The sequence below is a fragment of the Lagopus muta genome, chromosome 4 (assembly GCF_023343835.1).
Source record: "Lagopus muta isolate bLagMut1 chromosome 4, bLagMut1 primary, whole genome shotgun sequence".
NCBI lineage: Eukaryota > Metazoa > Chordata > Aves > Galliformes > Phasianidae > Lagopus > Lagopus muta.
The window spans coordinates 45,617,989-45,639,952 of NC_064436.1; the positions used below are offsets into that span (position 1 = coordinate 45,617,989).

Here is a 21,964-nt window from a genome sequence, read left to right on the forward strand (position 1 = left end):
GGTGTGAGCAGGGAAGGGGTGAAAGAAATGGTTCCCAGCAGTAGAAGCGCAGGCTGTGTGCTTTCTTTCCTAAAGAAAGTCCACAGGCAAGCAGATTGCTCTATGACTTGTTACTGATTTTGGTGGCACAATTGCTGTCCTTCTATCTGTTGTTCCCCACCCAGATTGGCATGCAGTGCAGCGTTTTGCTTTGGTGAAGTTCTGTCTGCCAGAGTGAGCTGAAAACTAGAACAAGTTGGATATGAGCTCTGGACATGTCCAAGAAAAATCTAGCTCTAGAGAATGTGACAAGGCAATGTTTGGTTACTGCCTTCCTGAAGAAGAAGTATATCGCAAACAGATTTTGAATGAAAAATGACTGAAGGTGGAAAATACGAAAACATTTTCATCTCATAAATGAGTTTGAATTGTTTTGCTCTTCTAACTCTGAAGAAATGAAAAACTCAGCATTCAAAGGATTATTATTGCCTCAGAGGCGTGAGGGAAGTTTTGCACTCCCTTCACCCCCATCCCACCAGTCAGGATGAGCATGTTGGCTACCCTGCTCAGCACTCTTTACTCTGAGTTTGCAAACTAGATGTCACATGTTTCCTCTGCCACCCAGACAGCCTAGCTGTCTCACCAAGCCAACTTCTTTTTTGACAACAACCCCAAAACAAACCACAGTCGCATCTACAGGAAGCCCCTCAACATGGTAAGGACATTTAGACCAGCCCAGAGCAGCATAACAAACAAAGGTGCCTGTGTTTCTCAGAATATATATTTAGGAGAAGCCAAAGATTATTTTGCATTTTCAACAACTAAAGAAAATACTGAAATAACTTGCAGCTCACACTGATTTACACTGATCTATTGCAGAAGCCACTCCCTTGTGGTTAGGTAGCACTAAACCCACAATACATAGGACCTTTGGGTCAGCTGATTTCTGCTCCCCATCACAAGTCTACTGAAATTATTTGCAGGACACAGATAGAAAAGTCATGGCACTGAAGAAATTGCTGCTAGTAAATAATCTCTGCTGCCTGGCTGGCAGCTGACAGATAATAGTTACCATCAGAAAGAGTGACTGATAATCAATTGAAGAAATACAGACAATATTTCAGAAAAAAATATCCTCACAGCAATTTTTAGACAAAAGCTTCTTAGTTATGGAGTAATCTCGTAAGAAATTAGTGCTTGGGTAGCATGGCAATTGAAGGTGGAAATCACAATAGAACTGGAGAGTAGTTTTCCATATTTCTATTATACTACATTCTCAGTCCTAAGCCAGGGACTAAAAAATCTATGCAACTGATCCTTATCTTCTGCTGGGACACAGACCTCTCTACGGGACAAGTAGAAAGTTTCCTAATGCATGTGCAGGAAGAGGGAAACGTTCCACTTTCTCCATTTCAGCCTATGACACAGCAGAATTAAGGATTCTGCTGTCCAACCTTTCCAGTGATTGCTGCGAATGTTTCCAGGATGTGACAGGTCATTCTCCAGTGACTTCACTAGCAGCATCATATCTTCATTTACAGACAATTCTCCCAAAGACCTATATGGGTTAACGATGTGAAGGAGAACCAGAAAAAAACATCTTGATTTTCACAATGATCATAGCTTGTGGCCTGACCCCTTCATTAAGCTAACCCTTAGCTATCATTCATCTATCTTCTTGCTCTTTTTCTCTTTTGGCATGGCTTTGCCAGTTTGTTCATAAATCCAGCACCACTTGTTGGCTTCCTTCCCTAGCATAACTTCTACGTTTTGCTGTCAGAGACCACAAGCAGACAGCCTTATATATTCAGTTATGGGCAAGAATAATTTGATAGTTATTTCTGACTTGTAGGCTCAGGATGCATAGATTAATTGATTATTTCATTTTCACAGCTCTGAAATGTAAAGGTTCCAACCATAACTGGTCACGGATTCTTCATTATCTCAACTGCTTTTGCTAAACAAGGACTATATGCATTATATATAGTCAGCATTCAGTTACTATCACTCAGCTGCATCTGTGTTTTGTTTGGCAATTGCAGGACTGATAGTGGAGATGCATAAGACACTGGTGAGAACCACCATATATATTGTAGTGTCTCATGATTCATGGATTTGTTCATCTTTCTCATGAATCATCCTATAACAGTTTTCTTCTTGAGATAGTAATGTGAATGGAGGAGGAGTTGCTCTCCAGTGTTTAGCATGAGTGGGATTTTTTGACTGCTAGACACGCAGAATATTACAGCCAAGATTTCCCAGTGCCCTTGCTGATTGCAGAATCACAGAATAGCCGAGACTGACAGGGACATCCAGGGCCATCTAGTCCCATTCCTGTTCAAGCAAGGACACCCAGAGCAGGTGCCCGGGACCATGTCCAGGTGGCTTTGGGAGATCTCCAGGGAAGAGAATCCACAGCCTCTGGGCAGACTGTGCCAGTGCACCTTCAAAATCAAAACCTGTTTCCTGATGTTCAGAGGGAACCTCCTGCATTTCACTTTGTGCCATTTGTCCTGACACCAGGCACTAGTGAGAAGAGCCTGGCTACATTCCCTTTACAGGTTCCCTTCCAGCATTTGATGATCCATGCTGGTAACATGGATCTTTCTATCTGGGTACAATAATGCTTTGAAGGACAAATATAACACCCACTAAATACCTTAATAATGTGCCTTTCTGTGTAAGCAATTGCTTAAAATTGGCACAGGAAAATAATATAGTAGAAAATAGTCTGTGTGACCATGAACAAGAACTGAGGCAGTAATCATTGCAAGCCTTGTAGTAAAAGAAAATATAACTTTTTTTTTTTTTTTTCAAAAAGCAGAGCTGCTGTATTCTAGGTTGAAAAACATTTCAGGAAAATGAAAGTGATAATGTGCTTACCAAATAACACACAAAATAGCTCCTTGGAAGATGCTGAAAGAGAATTCATGAATTCTTTCTACCAATTCAACAATGGGGATGCATTGGTATGAATTCTACTTTGCTTGAGCATGGGAGCGGGTAAGACAGGAAAGTAATGGTTCAAATTCAGTTACAATCTTGGTAGCTTCTGAAGCATTATTAAAACATTATGTCAAAGCTGGTAGCAGTGAAGCTGGCACTCCTGGCTCCTGAGAACGTTATTCTTATTTCTGTACATTACAACTTATTTCTGTAATAAGTTTTAACAAACAGAGCTATGGCTTGGTTGGTAAAAATAAAAAGAAAATTTAAAAGGGAAATTCTCAAGAAATGGTGCTCTTCAAGGAGGTCTGCAGACAGAACAGAAATGTTCAGGGACCAAAATGGTTGAGGTCTGTTTCTCACAGGAGTTATCAGGGCTCTTGGTAGGATAGCTCTAAACACTACTTTGCAATTACATCATGTACAAACAATGCTGATGCAAAACATACACTAGCACAGGGTCAGGTCTGGACTCAAATATTTCAGTACTGCAGAAACTAAAGCAGAGGGTTTCCCCTTAGAAATGTGGTACTTGGCCCAGCAAGGGAAGGATTACGTTCTCTTTCTATGGCTTCCAAATCCAGACAGTTCTAGGTATATAATGCAGTTGCGATTCGTTTTTTCAGTTTAATGGACATTTGTCCAGTTCTGATTTCGCTAAGATAGACATCACAAAATGCAGGTCATTAATTACATCCAGTACCACTGGGAAAAAACCAGTACAGTGCAACTGACTCATTAAAGAAGATGAATTAACCAAACGGTGTGTTCTCCCTGAGACGGCCAGTCCAGCCCAAGTGTGTAGGAAGTGTGTACACAGGGGCTCCAACTTACAACCATACTTTGAATAAGGGAGACTTTTTGAGATGATTTTGTTCAATTTTAAATAATATTATTCATGACATATAGACTGTATCAACAGTCTATGGGATCAGTCTTCTAGATGCAGATTTTTCCAGCATAAAGCTGATTCCAAGTATCCATGCAATTGTCCCATATACCATATACCCATATCATACAAATAAAGAAGTTTTCTAATGAAAAAACATTAAGGTTTTCTGGCACACATCTGAAAAGTATTTTAGAATAACCAACCTGACCTCTGTGTGGCCAGACATCAATGTTTTGCTTCAACCCAAGAATTTATTAAGACTTACATGAAAATATTCCATCTTAACATAGTACACATTGGTAGCATGTGAATACATATTTACAGATTTATTTGAAGTCTTCTGAACTGCAATTCTACAACCGAGCAACATATCCATAAGTGTTTCATAAACTTTTGAACACTTACATATTTATACATATAGTTTTTGCATATATATATATAAAAAAATACTTTTGAGACTCAAGGACTGAGAATAGTCAAAAGGACATTATTGCTACATTTCCATATTTACAAAAACAATGCATAAAACCATTCAAACACTAAGCCATTGCAAAATAAGTTTCAACCCCCCCCCCCAAAATTATAAAAATATAAATTTTAAGAAAGAAAAAACCCAAACTTTTTTTCAGCTAAATGTCCATAAAGTACCAAGACATCTATGATTATAAAACTAGTTTGTCTACAGTTGCTCTGAAAGCCAACACACTACGAAAGAGCTTTTATAGCATTAAACTGAAAATGCTCAACAACAAGTATGCGTAAGAGTGCCTCCAAACAACTGGCTAACTTTGGAAAGGTGCAACAGCCTAAGTAAGATCAGTGCAAATGGCTACTTTTTGACTAACTCTGAAAGATGAATTTCTGTAACAATAAACCAAATGCACAGGCATATAAAGAGTGTGGTATTCAACACTACCTAAAATGTACTACCAGTGTGTGTATTTACAATTGTCTTGCATTTTGGGCAGTTAGTTACACATTTAAAATGCATGTAAACTCAACCAAAATCCTGGTAAAATATAAGTTACAGAGTGCTTAAGTGCAATGTAAATAAATAGGTACTTAACTAGTACTCTCTGTCTGAAAAATGCTTCTCTTGTCGCATTTACTAATTTAAAGGTGACAGAACAAAGGTTAAAAAAAAAAAAAAAAAAGAACCAACAGTGTTTCCAACAGGAAGAAAAGGAGTTATAAGGTACTTAAGCACAATCCCAGGCCCAACAGAAACTGACCCCACAGCTTCATATGTGCCACCAAACAAGACCAAAGGTATACATTGTTCTATTCCATTTAAAAATTCAGTGCTTCCCAGTTAAGTTCTTCTTTGAGATCTCAGCACCACCACAGAGATAGAAAGATGCAGTGACTTATGGGAGGAATAGCCCTTTCCTGAGAGCATTATCCAGGCCAGCCTGTGGGAAATATTCACCTGCATATCACAAGATAAGAAAAGGGCCCTCAGGACAGAACTTTTTGCTTCTGTTCCTGCCAAGATAAGATGTCTCATTAAACGGCCTCTGCTCCTCTAACGTTCCATTTACTATAAGCAGCCCTCCTCCCGTCATTTGACCAGCTCAGCAGAGCCCACCTATCTTTAGTGAATGCTTTTGGACATGGCTCTTAGCAAACCAAGCATCTCATCCCTGCGATTCTGACTGCAGGGGTGTTACGTGGTGAAATGTCAGCGGGATGTGGTGCAAGTATCCACAGAAACCTACTGACTGCTCTGCACTGCTGACAGCCCAGGTAGGAAATAAAGACTGAGGTCTTTCCCTTCCAGATCTGCTTCTTGCTCCAGAGCCTCTGGAAATTCTCTTCTTGTGCTGCCCATGTCCATCCCTTGACTGCCCACTTCTTGCCCAGGGATGTGCTGTCCCTTCTGGCCTTCAACCTGCGGTTTCTGCTGGGGAAAGCCTCTCAGGTGTGGCTGGATATGGAAAGGGGTTTGCAAAGTACTTTGCTTTGTATCTGTTTATTTCTTAAATTCAACAAAACAAGATTAACTAGAAAATGACTACACGCTTTTTTCAGACAAGGACCGCTGCAGATTTGGTTTGATCTGTAGTCACCTCATTCAACACCCTGGCCCAGGGTTTCTTTTGTGTTTTCTGTTGTTTTTCTTCTTCAGATCTGGCTCTCTACTGCAAATACACACAATATAGCAAAATATATACAGCTTCAGTTAACACTGCAATGATGCCTGTAACCGTGCTCAGCACATTAAGTTTATGTCTAACAGTGTGTGGTAAAGGACAGTATTACAACAACATTTCAGCTACACAGTGGTAGTAGTGAGTAAAAGTAAAAGAAATAGTTCTCCCTCTCTCACCCCCTACACAATACAAACAAAAAGCAAGTGCAGCTGGGCTCCTCTTCTTCCAGATGCCACTCAAACATCTTCACGTACCAGGAGGGGCTGAGTAGATGAAGCGCTGCTACCCACTGAGTTAATCCTCACCGAATGATCTGTAGCATTGCCTTGACTGGAAGGTGGAGTGGAAAAGTTTGCATACACCTGCAGAAGCCAAACAGTGCTGTCAGTACTCTGCAGGCGTCCCATCCCTTCGCACCTCAGTGAGCCATCTCCCTTTCTGTGCTACCTGACATGAATGGCACCCAACTCAGGGAATTCTTGACAGACCTAAACATGTTGCTTCAACATGTTGTGGGCTCAACAGCTCTTTTAAGAGTGAAGAATCTCATTCTCACTTACTAAAAACACTTCATCTTACAATTGCATGCTAAATTTAAACCAAGCTTGAAAAATACTGCTCCGATTATTCCTAAAATGCCCCCAGAAACCTCTTTAATGTTTACTTCACAGTCTTTGTTTTTGTTTTAATGATGCCTGCACCTGCTAAAAATATGCTACAGGATGCAATCGAACACCAGCAGCTTTCAGTTTCCTCTTTCTCAAATTGTCAGGAAGCCTTACACTCTACTCAAACACAACATCTAGAAGGTGAAAGGAAGCCTTATTTTTAAACCAGATATTAAATTTGCTTTTATAAAACTCAGTTGCACACAGTGTTATTGTGAAAAAAAATCCAAGTCTGATGGATCCACTTTCTCTTTGAACTCTTTTGTCCAGTTACCCTCTGGACAGGCTTTTAGTAGAGAATGGTGGAAAGAGCGTGAATATACACTTGATCACAATATACCTCCAAGGCTAAATACATACAGCTAGATAAAGTGGTAAGAGGAAGGAGAACATCAAAAACTCAACTTCTTCCTCCAGAAAGCTTTTCTAACTAAAGCTAAGTATACTTAATGTCTGAGATTCTTCTCAGACTAATAGATTTCTTTTTCATAGTTTAGATGAATCTAGATAGTGCCACTGTGTTCTGTAACGTCAAAATTCTTGTCAAGTATATTTTAAGTGAGAAACACCAACCATGCAAAGAACCTTGTCTAGCTGGTCCCTCCTATCACCTAAATTTACCATCCAAAGATGCATAAATGATAATGGATATTGGAAAATCAATGGAAGATCTTTGCTTCTCCCAGCTCCAGTCCAAAAAACTGCTGACCCATATAGAGCCCAAACTTACCCGGGGGGCATTATCTGAAAGCTGCTGTTCTATCAGCTGCACGATTTGTTTGAATGTGGGTCTCTGCAAGGGATCGGCATCCCAGCAACTCTTCATTATGTCATACCTGCGAAGATACTGCAATTGGGTACTGCCCAGAAGGACAGCCTGAGAGCTTTTATCTCACCTGCATTATTATTTGACAGAAAAAACGTGACCCACTTGCACAGTTTAGCTTCCTTAAATGAGTGTTAAGAAAAGAATAATGCTGCTAACAGCCGTGCTTGTGACAACAAAAGCCTCGGTACTAATGAGAGTATCTGGACACAGTTTTCTTTGACAGCTTGCTAAGTGCCGAGCCATTTCCAGCATACAGAACTGGAGACAGATCATGACGAAGATAAGGAGCCAGTCCCCTTGCCGTCGGGAAGCACAGCACAAAAGTACAGCCACTGACTGCTTTATCAGAATTAAATATGTGTAGTATGTGCTGCGATCTGTCAGTAATTTACTTACACGGAGCATGTACCATGATAAAGTGATCAGATTCTACGAGGCACGAGTGTGTTACACTGCTTTTAACTACAACGGCATCTACTAAACTAGTTAGATTTGTTATTTAAGACTCAGAGAAATCTTAAAAGACAGTGGATGAATACAGAAAGTCTTCACGTGAATGTAGAAGCTTCCCTTTCTTTGCATCTTTGCTTATGTCTGGTGAGTAGAGGTTGCTCACTTACATTTCGGGGGGGGAGCACTCGGGGCTGAACATCCGATATCCCTCCTTAATCATTTTATAGAACTTAGAGTCCACAGGCATCCCTGGGTAAGGGCTGCTTCCTGTTGAGAGAGCAGGTGAGATGCAGATGGAGTAAAGCCAAGGTGAAACAAAAACCCCCCCAAAGTACAGATTTTGATGGAGCTTACCTAAAGAGAAGAGTTCCCAAAGCAATATTCCATAAGACCAGACATCACTCTCAAAGGTGTAAACGCAGTTGAAAATGCTTTCAGGTGCCATCCACTTCACAGGGAGACGGGCCTGTCCAGGGAAAAGGGATTAAATTAAGACAATGGGCAACACAGAATCAACCTTTTAAACCTATTATGTACTTTTAATACATGCTAAATCAAAAGAAGGATCCAACTAAAGACGGAAATCCTTGCGTTTCAGAGTCTCCATGCAGTGCACTGTTATGGATTCACCTCTCTGCAGGTCTACCAAACTTGTGCAGTTCTTTTTATTTGGATTTTTTGTATACTGTGTGAATCCCTCTGGTTTACAGGGGATGGAAGGGAGAACAAAATAATCTACATGCACATGGTATAGTTCCTTAGGCAAACACACAAGTCTTCTGTGGACTGGCTACCATCCCCACGATGCTTCAAAGCTTTAGTCAACAGTTAAGACATCTGCTTTAGCTTCTCAGCAAAAATTCGCGTGAAATATATACTGACATTTTTCACATGTTTGTGTGGGAACAGGCACAAACTGTCTTTCCACTCTCTGCTTTGCCTGTGGGAGCCAGCCAGGCTCCTGCCCTTAAGATTTGCCCTGCCCCAATTGCCTTCCTCTGTGTTAAGATCAAGCCAGCTGCACCCAGACGCCTCCCGCAGCCACTGCTTCCTCTGCCGGGCAGATGCAGCCTATCCTCCTCTGACCCTTTCAGGCTAAGTAAAATCCTGTTGTCAGATGACTCAGAAAACTTAAAATGTAGCCCAGACGCATAAAACTTAATTACTTACTGTTCACTTCCCTCCTAAGCTGCTGGTCTGTACCTCCCACTCTGAGCAGCCTTGGCTGATCAAGCAGCTCTTGGTCTGACCCTGAGCCCAAAAGCAGCTTTCTTTCACTAAATGCCACTCCATATTTTGCCAGGACAGCCACTCCTGAATTCTTTGCGCTCCTGTTGTTCCCTAACCTCAACCATCAGGCACCTAGCAGTATGAACATCGTTTTTGAATGCAACAAACACAGCTGTCTCTCCTGCAGCCTACAACAGGGATGCTGTAGGTACCCAGGACTTCAGAGGACTGCAGGCTGAGAGCAGAACAGCAGAGATACTCAAGACGTCTGAGGTGCCAGAAACTGAGAGGCTAACTGAGCAAAAAATACTGAGGAGTAGAACTTAATCTCTTCATCAGTGTGCTGAAAGCCTGACTGGGCATGCGTCATGTCCCTAGCAGCTGATGGAGACAGCTGGGGCAGGGAGGACCTTTTTTTATTTGAAAAATGGTGTAAGTGAAAAGTGTGTGTACCTTGAGTAGATGGCTGCATGTATCTGACACAGATTTAGAACATTCATCCTGGCAGCAAAAATCAGTTTGAGATGCAAAAGGCCTGTACTTCATAGCACGTTTCTCCAATTTCGGTCTCAGGCAGACTAGGTTTTCTTTTGTAGCAAGGCTCATTTACTACTCTAGGACTTAAAAGGGGACTTCAAATTCTGCCAATGCACTCTGCATCACTTCAGTGTTTCTTTGTACCTCTGCAGAGGGCTGGCAGGTACTAATGGAATGGGTATTTATCTGTACAGGTTTTAAGCATTTTTCATGCGTTGTCTTGTTAAAGGGCTTGACCCATAGCTGCAAATTAAAGCTGTATTTTTTATCTACGTGAGGTTAAGATCTGTGTATAAAATTTTGCCACCCACTGTGCTCTAATCAGTACATTCAGACTTCATAATCCAGTTTCTGAGTTATATTTTTTAGCAAAAATCAAGATGCAAACCCTGATTACTTAGATATTTCAGTAATGCAGAAATATAGCAAAAGTTGCAAAATAATTATTTTTAGGACTGGCCTAACAGAATATCACTACAGTAAGGCCTGCAGTTTCTTAGCTTACATGTTTGTGTCTAATAGGAAGATGGTGCATTTTTACTGATGCAGCAAAAATGTTTCCTCCATTATGACATGTATTTGGTTGTTTTATCCAGGATAACAACATGTATGTATTAGTACACAAATCTCCATCAGCTATTTCCCCTTTTCACACTACTGACCAGAATAAATCTACAGCAGAACTGAGAAATCTAGGTCTTTGCATAGGAAGGAGACTCTTTGCAAGTCAAGTCAATAGGAACACTCCTAATGTAAACCCAGAGGATAAAGTACCACGTACTTACATTGCCTTTAACTACGTAATTTGAGTCATTCCTTATATCTCTTGCCAGGCCAAAGTCACAGATTTTTGTTATTCGACCATGAGTGAGAAGAATATTTCTTGCTGCCAGATCCCTATGAATGCACTAAATAACAAAATGACAAACAAACAAAGTTATTTCTTAATATTCATGACAGCCTGTTGCTCAGTTACATGCTTTCTTAGCATAAACTTACTACATTATGCATTTTGTGGCAAGCTGAAAGTCATAATGAAGCCACGTACAATTCATGCTGCTAAATTTTAACACACTTGTACTATGCCAGGGACAGACTTTTTTTCTCCAGCTTTTTATGAGGAAGTTATTGGCCTGTTTCCTAACAGAAGAGGAGTAAGGAGAGAATGTGGTTTGTCTCTGAAATAATCTTTTATAAAGAAGCCATTGTGATGAAGGAGAAAGCGCTGAAAAGCTGAAAATTGAGAAAATTATGGTAACAATTTCAAGGTAGACAAGTTAGAAAACTGAATCCCACTTCAAACATACTCCTTTGGAAAGCATAAGGTATTAAGAGTACATAGGAGAATTTTATAAGCAGGCCTAAATATTTGAAAACAGTGGCAATCTTCATGTCAGAATCTTTCTAGAAACAGCAACACATTCAATGACCTTGCTAGGATATGTTCCAGCACTCATTTGTGTGTTTGTAGCTGCAGCTCCAGAGGGGTGGCTGAGTTTTCAGCAATCATGTTTTCTTTTATGTAGCCAGAGCCCATCTGCATTTGCTAGAGAACTGAGGTGTTTCTCTAATGAAATAATCTCTTTTTCCATCTAGGAAGGACAGTGCTAAGCTCCTGCTGTGCTGACGGTACACAGTCTGCAGGCACAGCTGTCTAAAAAATAGATGAATATGGTTCTATTTTTCTCTGCATTTTTTGTGGAATTCCCTACCAAATATATATATTATAAAAACATCTGGAGAGTTAAGAAAATTATACTCACAAAACAATAGCAGCATGTTACATAAGCATCTGAATCTCTGTCCCCCTGGTATGCTTACACAAGAAACTAATTTTAAGGACAATTACTCTCCTAAGGGATTCTCATCCACATTGCCCTCCAATATCTTCACTTTGCATATGTAAAGCAGAGAGAGCAACTGCACAAAAGCAGTGAAGTGCAAAAATGGCCAAATGTCCAGTTTCTCTGCCTGACTCCTCCCAAAGCAGTGCAACTGGCATTGAATGCTTTGTCCATTGGAGGAGGAACTGTCTTGTGATCAAGGCATCGTATGCTCAATAAAAGACTTATAACCCCAGGACAGACTCCAATCCCCACTCCCTCACAGAGGCACTTTTATGCATCTGAGCTTGGATATACAATCGAGTTGCAGAAAAAAGCTGGGTACACTCCTTGATGCTGGGCTTTGAGTACCACCATCCCTGTGGGCATGAGGCAATGTGAAGCATTTTATCCATCATTCCAAGCCACTCTGTGCTCCCTAGCTGAAGCTAAGAGCCTGTATGCACACAATCACAGAATGGTTTGGGTTCGAAGGGGTCCAGTTTCAATCCCCTTCTGTGAGCAACACTGCCACGCACCAGATCAGGCTGCCCATGGCGCCAAACAGCCTAGCTAACAATGTCCAAAAAAGACCAAGCGCAGTAACCTGTTAGCACACTGTAGCTTAATGCTGTAACAAAGCCAGTAACTCTGCATTGCCAGACAAACACTGTGTGTTACTTCCCAAGGTCTTAGGGCTGTGGTGTTATATTCATTACTGCCTCTGCTACTCAGTACTACAGTGGCTATTTGTATCAGTGGCAAAAATATAACAAAAACCATCTCTGGGAATGAGGCATAGTGACTCCTGGGGCTATTCTGTTGGAAAATGAGAGAAAGAATATGTGCACTAAGCACTGGACGCCCTGAAAAGTGCAGGATGCAGCAATCTGGTGAAGACCATTAAAATCTGTCTACTGGGACTGTTCTGAAGTTGGCAATAGATTGGAAACAAAACAGCAACAACAACTGTAAAGGGTTTGAAGGAAAAAATAATGGGGGGGGGGGAGAGGGAAATGAAGTGCAGTTTTCAACGTAGACTTGCTGTGGATCAGAATTCCCAATATCAATTAAGGATCACAGGATTACCTTAAATTGCTCAAGCGTTGGGTTTTTTTGCACATTATCAAAGGTGCACCTGTGCAATCCTGTCACAATGTTTACATGGTTAGTAATAGTTTGAAAGTAAAACGTAGGAAATACTGTAGGAAGATCATATTCATTAATCATTTAAGACTTGTGTTCTTTATCAGACCCTTTCTGTTACGCAGTACCTCTCCTAAGAACCCAGAAAGCATCTGCTATGCTCCCTGCAGCCAAAGAAGATCATCTGTGGGTCTGTAGGCTGATTCTCTTTTCAGAAAATTAAAAATAAGATGTACCATGTACGTTAAGCCATAACGCTAAAAACAACCAGCACATGGTGTGATAACTCCCCTGTTTAAGGCACTGTGAGAAGTAACAAGTGCAGCTTTGTTTAAAACTGTACAGATACTCGAGGCACTTTTAAGCAAACAGATAGCTTTTCAGCTGTCTTTTCACTGTTCTTTAGTTTGTAAACTCTCCAGCAGTACAGAGAAGAAATCTTAAAGTCTTAAGATTCAATTATTTTTGAAGATGTCCACATGTTAGGCTTTTTTGGTTCTGCCATGTGTTACATCCAATTGCCATACAGCAGAGAAGCCTGAAAAAAAATAGCTCCTTAAAGTTCCCATGGGCTTCAGTGTCTCCAAAGCCATCAGGAGTTCTTATGAAACTATCTGTGTGCTCCAGAAAGTGAAGGGCTGAAGATCGAGCCCTAGGAGGCACCACCCAGGATCAGAAGGGTCCGTATGCTACCTCGTAACATAAAAAATGAACTTACGTTTTTAGAGGCAAGGAAGCTCATGCCCTTTGCCACCTGGTAAGAGAAGCTTAATAGATCTTCAACATCTAGAGCAAGTTCGTCATCTTCCAACATGGAAAGGGTAACATCCTGATCGGTATAGGATCCTATGCAATATAAACACCAACAGCTCTTGAGTGGACCATGTATCATCTTTTAGAAACAGATTTATCTTACATTAAACACATCAGCCATTTGAGAAAGTACTAGAACAGAGCCACATAAATAGCCCATTGCCAAAAAGCAAAATGTAATCCTTACACTCCAATTAAGTGTGGAAAAATAGATTACACTGTAATTTACCATACTGTTCTTTTTTAAGCCTTCTCATACCACTTCATGAGTTTTAATTGTCCCCATCTACCATAGGAAAGTTTCATGTGAAAATATCCATAAAGCCTTCCTCTCTACACTCCCAGAAGAAAACAATTTCTCATCATTGTACTCACCAGATTTCACTGGCCTTTTTTTATCAGCTTTTGGGGGAACTGCATATGACACTCCTGGTTTCATGTCCATGTACTCACTGACAGCATCCCTGCAGAGGCAGCAGATGAAATGAAACATGATTTAGGGGAAAAGGATCTCAAAAGCCATCTGAAGAAAAAGCTGATGTTGCACCAACCTTCTGAATATAATGCTTTATAAATGATTGGAGAATCATGGGCATGTAACAAAGATGAGGAAAGGCTTGTACAGAGAGAGAGGTTTATCAGTACAGTTAACACCTCAAAGTTAGGAGTTTGGCTCAGGAAAGCAAACAAAATCTTTTGTATCTATACTATTCATACAGCCTTCAGTCTATAAATGAATGACCAGATGTTTCACAGGACCTGCTAATGCTTCCTTCTTCTGCTTAGGCCGGATTCTATCAGCATGTTTCTGCAAATGAGGTGGTATTTGAAATGCAGAAGATGAATGGTAAAAAAAACTTAGTTTGGATCATCCTGAGTCCCAGAGGGGATTCATAAGTATTACAAAGAATCACATGAGGCCTGAGACACTTATCTGCTACATTTTTTAGGTCGTCTTCTTGTTATATAATATAATTCATGCTATACATTTTATATATACATAGGTATGCCCCTTTGGAAATGATGGATGCACGTCAGCATAGTTCACTTCATTGCCATTAGAACTCACACACATGGTCCTTGATCCTCAAGTTTATGAACAATAAATGCAGCCACATAGCTAACATGGAAAGTAGGGATGAGATCACTAACAGCTTTAGTCACCACTAAGCCACAAACAAATATGAAGCATTCAGCAGCTGCAATGTTGCAGTAAATACTAACAAAAGAATTTGGACAATACCTTCTAGTTAATACCTCAGTTTACAAAACACGCTCAAGCAGTGGGATTCTTGCACTGAGAAATGGACACACATCCGGTAGCAACTTAAATCTGTGTGTTCATGGTTACTTTGGTACCAATGCTCCTGACATCACCAGTTATCCACACATTGTCACAAACAGCTTCATCAGCATTAGACCTAGTTGTAAGAAAGGACTTTAACTCCTCCTTAGAGGCTTCCTCGCTCTCTTGTGCCTGCTAATTAAGAGTGATGGGCCCACTGGGACAGTGAACGGACTGAAAATGAAAATGGATAGGTATTGTCACAGCTCCCAGGTTGGTAAATTAAGTATCCTTCACTTTGCAAAAGGAAGGAGTTAGCAGGAACTGTGCTTGGAAAGCACAGAAAGAACTTAGGCTTGTATCTAAAACAGAAGAGCTAAACATATACAGATGAAGTAACTGAAAAATAAAAGCACAAGAGCAATGGTGACACGGGTTAGGGCACCACACAATCTAATGGGCTACCAGTGGCAGCTCGTTTAAAACACTGGAGGACACTGTTTGGGTTGCAGAAAGTCATTTCTGAAGGCAGGAACTTGTGAGAACCCAGAATACTAACACCATAACACTGGGGGGATTGTTATTCAAGATTTTAAATGAGCACTGCCAATGTTTAACAGTAATGATAAACACAAACAGATATGAAGATCAGAGCCAAGGAGCTGCATGAAATAACTACAGGAAATTTGACAAAGAAGTAAAACACAGAGTGTATACAATGAATTGAGCTCTGTTAGAATAAGCCACCCACTGTACAAATCATCTCTTTAACTAAATTGTTTCCTTACGCAGCAAAGAACCTTCAAAGCCTGATGCCTGAAAGGGTCCTCCCAATTCCTCATCCCTAATGAACCTCAGCATCCCCTCCTTCTCAGTCTCCTGAACACACACACACTTCAGCAGGTCACACTTACGCTGTGGGCTCTGCCTGGTGCAAAAGGTTCTCATAAACAGCTGTTTCTGTGTGCTCTTCATGCTTTGGACAAATGAATGAATCTCGCTTCCGCCTCAGAAAATTTAAGAGATCGCCATAGCAGCAATATTCTGTAATGACCAGTGTGGGCCCTGTAGAAGTACACGAGGTCGAGAAAGCAGGTGGGCATTATTTCCAAAGCAGAAAACCTTACATAAAGACACCATTCAGCAAAGCACACAGACTTGTCTATTAACAATCACACCGCCTTACACTGACTAAACATGAAAAGTTAAGACAAGCGACCCAGCTTCTTCTCTTTCACAGGCAAGTAGCTATTGTCCAGCGAAAGTTGTGTCACTCCCAATTAATTTCCACCCTCCCCAGTAGTACTGCATTGTACATAAAATTAAACAAATAAGTCTTTTTCTTCTTGTGATAATGTTTCTGGCCAGACACATCTGTTTGATTTTGCTCACTTCCTGAAGGAAGTTATTTGTTCCAAACGTTCGAGTAATTCAGGCTTCAAACATTAATCCTTTTGATTCACTTCTGTTTACAGTAGAGCTTCACACTCCTTCAGTAATGTTTTGGAAATGATGTAGAGTGTTATATTCCTTAGTATAATAAGAAAAATCATTCAAATAGAACAGCCTGCTGAGACAGAAAACTACACTGCACAAGGTCTTAGAATATTAAAATGAAATCGGAAAGGAGAATCAAGTCATCTCCAGCACGGATGTTTATAGATCAAATATACGTTTTCTGAGTGAATGACTGCAGCTATGGCCCTTGAATGTGTAATCATGCTGTGTGTTATTTCATCTGTACGCTTATTCTGCACCACCATTTCTTAACCTCAACAGTTTATTTCCATTTTTCTGCAGTTAATAATTACAGCTTTTATAACAGAGAATACAGCTTTTGTGGCGGGATTTGCTCCCAGACCACATTCCTTCAGCTGTCAGTGATGTGCACTCGAGCCAGCAGCTCTGCCTTGTCGACTACTTGAAACTGCTTTTTAACCTATTTTTAAATCATTGTAAGTGAAAGTAAGAAACATTTCGCATCTACCTAAAACTACAAATTCTTACAAGCTCATTTTCTTTGAAAAATGAAAAAAAAAAACGTAAAGAGCAAATATCTGTGCAAGAAACACCACCAACTTTCATGCTCGAAAGCACCTAAGTTAAAAATACAGGACAGCATCATTCTGTATCAGACACTGCAGCTGTTAGGTATCTTTTGTTATATATGAAAATAAACTTTTTAAAGTTTCTTATTTTTATATTTATTTTTGAAGCTAATATTAAATAAAAAACACTTGGGTTTATTTGGGAAATCCTTTTTCTCAGCTTTCTACCTTTCAGACATTGTCACTCTGGTGGTACCTTAACAGATATACTTGCAATCCACACAGACTGGAACGCTGCAAGCAGCCGGGCTGCTGACTGCATACCCTGGATACCAGCAAGTTCACATATCTCTTCTCATTCAAGAGAAATAGAGTGGTGGAGGAAGAATACCTTAAGTTTTGCAGTCTCTCCAAAAAAAACACACAATGGCTCACAAGGAGAATAACAACAGCCTTCATTTTCAGCTGCACCTACAGCAGTCTCATCATTGTTTTTAGTATGAGCTTAAACCTAGGTTTAGTAATTCACAGATGACAGTTGTGATGATCTGCAACCTGCCTAGGCAATACATGTATTTAACAAGTTTATACTTAGCAGCAATGGCTCTCCTTTCAAGGTTATTCCTCCCAACGATAAAAAAAAAAAGCAGAATTAATCAATAATCTGCTGATACTATACCTCCAATAGTGCAAGCTCCAAGTAGATTCACAATATTAATGTGGTTACCAAGGTAACTGAGAACTTTTAGCTCTGACATCAAGGCTTCTCTTTCAGTTAAATGGGCGCTTGCTGCAAGGCAAAATGCAATGCTCAGTAAATAGCACCTACCAGAAGGAAGATAGAAAAAATTGGGCAGCAGATGACAGCCACTTACGTTTCAACATTTTCACTGCTACTGTCATAGCGGCATCAGATTTAAATAGGCCATAAGCAGTGGCTTCAACAACCTTTCCAAAAGCTCCAGCACCAAGGGTTTTACCTAATAAAGTAAAACAATACACAATGTAGCAAATTGAAGCACTTTTTGGGAAGGGATTAGATTTCTGTTTCATGGTATTAGGGAAGCGAGTGTAGATACATCTGCTTGCTTTGTGTCCCAAGGTAAATACGAGCAATTATCACTATTTGCATTCCTGCACAACATCTTTTTGACAAAACCCTGCTATGTTTGACCAAGGTCTCATATGAGACCTGCAGGTTTCACTCCACAGATGAAATTAAATCAATATAAACTTACCAAAACTCAACCGGTTTCTAGGAAACTCCCATTTGTGATCATAAGGAAGTTGCGTTGGGTCTATGTAAACATAGTTGTTTCCATTTATTTCTTCAACAACTTTCCACTGGACTTCGTATTTGGGTTTCTGGGAAGGAAAGAGAACAGCTGTCAGTACTGACGCTCCCCCAGGCAGCTCCCACTCTTTCCTAACTCGACTTGAGGAGCTGTTGATTTTACCTGCAAATATATGTACACCAGGATCATGACTATGATGCACATCAGTCCAGCGGCGACCCCGAATGCAATTAGTAAAGGTGTGAAAAGGGTGTGGGTACGGATTTGCTCTAGAAAAAAAAACAGAGAAAATCCTGCCTAAATACTAAAAAGGAAAAAATACCCTAAAAACAATCAAGTGAAAAAGCTTTCCTTGTGTAACATCATTTGAGGTTTCCACTTTCCCAGAAGTGCTCTGAGTCCATCAGAGTCCATCTTTAGGATATATTAGGAAGGCCTTGGCACAGAATCCACATCACTTGCTTCCCTAGACCCTTAGCTCCAGGCATGACACTGAGATCGGCTAGTATGTGCTTACAGTCAAAGAAGGAAGCTTAGTTAGGAGACTTTTCCTAAATCCTAATTTCTCTTTTCCTCCCCCGAGAACAATCTCTGCAACTCAGTGTTTGAAAGCAGAGGTTGTATAGGATTGAAAAGGAATATGGCTCTACCCTGACTGTAGCTTATTTGTATGTTCTATCTGAGTAGAAGAGAAAAAAAGCATCAGCAGAACATGCAATTTTTCCCAAGCAAGCGGAGATTTACAAGCACATTTTGAGTCATCTGTGCTCTAGTGCTTTTTTTTTTCCCTACAAACCCACCAGTAGTGCTCACAAAACTCATAAGCACTTTTGCAGTATGTTACTTCTTTTACAAAAGCAGAGCCCTTACACTCCAGTCAATGCTGAGACCACATTTTCCTGAGACATGATAAAAGCCAGACAAAAATGCAGTCTTATCTTGAAAGAGATCATGGCCTAGAGTTTAGGACCTAGACAGTCAAAACAAAGACAAGAGAAGAAAAAATGACAGAAAGAAGGCAGACTAGTGCCATGCTGCAGGTGGTGTGTCCCTGGTCTAGATCACACTGCACAGGCAAAAGAAAACCAGCTAACTATTGCTCTGCAGTTCTCAAGATATTACCACAAATATTAACTGAAAGGAGAAGGTGATGCTTTTACAGGCAGAAATCATATCATAACATATTATCATACATTCAGCCACGCAAACATAAAATTTATTGTGGCAAAGGCAACATACTTAAAAGACGAATTCTTGCATGACAGCAAGAAGTGGACAGCACCAGTGTTCACTCCAGACATTACCTTTAATAGCAAAGTTGAAGAAAGCAGAGCTCTTGTCACCATTGCTGGATGCCTCACAGCAGATGGTACCAGTGCTCCTGAACATGCTGGCATTAACAGTGCTCTCAACCAGGATCCGCTCAAAGGATGGCACCGAAGAATTTGTGTAACTGACTTTCACATCCATGGGGGATATCGTTGGTGAGTCAAAACACCTGGGAAGAACAATGCTGTCAGTTACCTGCTGAAGACTGCCTTCTCAGGAATGAATGACAGGTGCTGCTAGGAAGGCAGGCAGTCAAAGGCAGACCACCAGCAACTCAAACAACACGGCTTCACAATGAGACTCAACTGAAGATCTTATCTTAAAAGCTTATCCCACTCACAATGCTTTCTTATCTTCCATGTAGTGGGTGAAATTGTCAGAACAAGCCGTACGGACAGCCTGAGGTCTGCACTTACTGCTGGCTAGGGGTACATACTTAGTTTATAAACATACTAAGTATAAACATACTAAGTTTTGTAACCATTAAACCTGCATGGAATCATGGAATCATAGAATGCTTTGGGTTGGAAGTGACTTCTAAGATCACCTCATTCCAAACCCCCTGCTGTAGGCAGGGACACCCCCCACTAGATCAGGTTGCTCAAAGCTGCATGCAGCCTGGCCTTGAATGCTTTCAGCAAGGGGCTACTACAACATCATTGGGCAACCTGTTCCAGTGAAATGATGCAGGTGGGAGATCCATGACTTGCTAGTGTAAGATTCGCAACCACAGTGCAAGCCAACAAAAATCTGAAAATGTGCTTCACAGATGCTCACTTCACAGTGGAACTCTGCAGGCCTTTTGGAAATGTGGTAACTAGGCATCAGGTTTTACACATAACAACGTCAGACTTGTTTACTTGTCAGACGCTTCATGTGAATAGAAATCTAATTACTTTATGTCTTGAAAAATTATATCATTACACAATAAGACAAAAGATAACAGCTGTATTCACAAGTGATTCTGTGACTGTCATTCTGTGAAATTGGATAGAGAATGTGTGTCATCTGGGACCAAACTGATATAAACATTAGCTAGCCTGCAGCAGGGAGAAAGTTTGGCTTTAACTTTTCCACAGCAGAAAATGCTGCTCCCTTCCCTTCAAACCACTGCAAATAATGCAATACCTAAACTGATGAAAACAGTGATGCAATGTAACTGCTACCAAGTCATTTTTCAGTCTTAATTTTTAATTGTTTATTAGTGTGTGTTGTATCTAGAATAGGTTTTGGAGACTCTGGTTACTTAACTCACCTCTGTTCAGTTCCTGGGCAAAAATACCAGTAAATGGTAGGGGCTGGGAACCCAGCTGCCACACACTGAAGAATGCCATTGCTGAGTATATCCAAGGTAAGGATCTCTGGTTTTGCTGTAACACACACAAATGAGAGTCTCATGTTAAACGAACACAGAATTTGCGTTGCCACATGCTCATCACCCCGGTAACTTGTGTGTGCTTCTACCCATAGACTCAGGGGAACTGAACTGCCCACGGTCCTGCAGCATTGACCAGCTGTGAAAATCTCTGTTCTTACACTGAATGCTTCCATTGGATTTCAGAGCACTTTACCTCCTCCATGTTGATCAGATGAAAGACCCTACGCAAGCAAAGTCACAAGCTGTACAGAACAAAGTATGTGTTTTAAACAAGAAGGCAGTTCCAGTTCCTGCAGAGGAACTTTACCAGCTTTTAACAAGGACAGTTTATCCACAGCTGTGTGTGTTACATCTGTCAAACTCCACCTCTCTTGCATCTGCCCTCCATTAAACATTACCACCACAGTCAGAAAAGAAACTGGAGCGCAATGCAACCAGTGTCTATCCCTATCCCACAGAGGGCATGCATCCCAGTAAAACACTGGGCTAACAGGCTCACCATCTGAAATGCTGCATGAAAAGGAAGCTAATATTTGGCTGGCTGTATTAGCTGCCCAAGCTGTAATTTCTGATTGCTCTGGTAGTTTACAGAGCAAGGCAGACAGCTGGTGCCCTATGCTATGACGCTGCAGTCCCTGTCTCTGTACTGGGGCTGGTGCTGCATGCAGCTCAGAGCTGCTGTGTTAAGTATGATGGGAAAACAAAGCAATTAGGTGGACTTTGCAGTCGTTAGCCCAATGTCACAGGCCTTCAGGCACGGACAACGCCTACATGACTCTGGCAAATATTAGAAAGATTTATTTCTTGGAGAACTAGAATTAGAAGCCACAGCTATATTAGCTTCCTTGCAAATTAGAAAAAAAAAAAGAAAAGACAACAATGGCAAAGCCAGACTGTATGCCAAAGATGTTCACTTGGCACAAATTAAAAGTCTATTAACCGTTAATATAACTTTACAGAAACCTAAGGTGATTTTCTAATACTGTAGGAACTTGTGAGACTGTACTGACAACTGTGGAAAAAAGCAATTTATTTCTGATAAAATCCATGTGACAAGACTGCACACCGTTTTTAATGAATATTCTACTTGCTGATTAAATTGGAGGCAATAAAGCACATATATTCTCAATAATGTAGCATCTCCTCATGAGTCATGTTAC

At 40.6% G+C, this 21,964-nt stretch overlaps 1 protein-coding gene across 2 annotated transcripts in view; it reads right to left on the reverse strand.

Annotated features, from left to right (window-relative positions):
• Positions 1–4,128: 4,128 nt before the first annotated feature.
• Positions 4,129–21,964, reverse strand: part of KIT (KIT proto-oncogene, receptor tyrosine kinase) — a 51,829-nt gene continuing 33,993 nt past the window's right edge. For both annotated transcript variants that reach the window (XM_048942746.1, XM_048942745.1), the window contains 14 exons: positions 20,682–20,796; positions 19,402–19,595; positions 18,260–18,366; positions 18,041–18,167; positions 17,678–17,782; positions 17,482–17,592; positions 15,669–15,819; positions 13,845–13,933; positions 13,375–13,502; positions 10,473–10,595; positions 8,275–8,386; positions 8,088–8,187; positions 7,369–7,474; positions 4,129–6,332 (listed from right to left, as the gene is read on the reverse strand). In XM_048942746.1, coding sequence (XP_048798703.1) covers positions 6,207–6,332; positions 7,369–7,474; positions 8,088–8,187; positions 8,275–8,386; positions 10,473–10,595; positions 13,375–13,502; positions 13,845–13,933; positions 15,669–15,819; positions 17,482–17,592; positions 17,678–17,782; positions 18,041–18,167; positions 18,260–18,366; positions 19,402–19,595; positions 20,682–20,796 — 1,694 coding nt within the window. In that variant the 3' untranslated portion in view covers positions 4,129–6,206. The remainder of the gene's footprint in view (positions 6,333–7,368; positions 7,475–8,087; positions 8,188–8,274; positions 8,387–10,472; positions 10,596–13,374; positions 13,503–13,844; positions 13,934–15,668; positions 15,820–17,481; positions 17,593–17,677; positions 17,783–18,040; positions 18,168–18,259; positions 18,367–19,401; positions 19,596–20,681; positions 20,797–21,964) is intronic.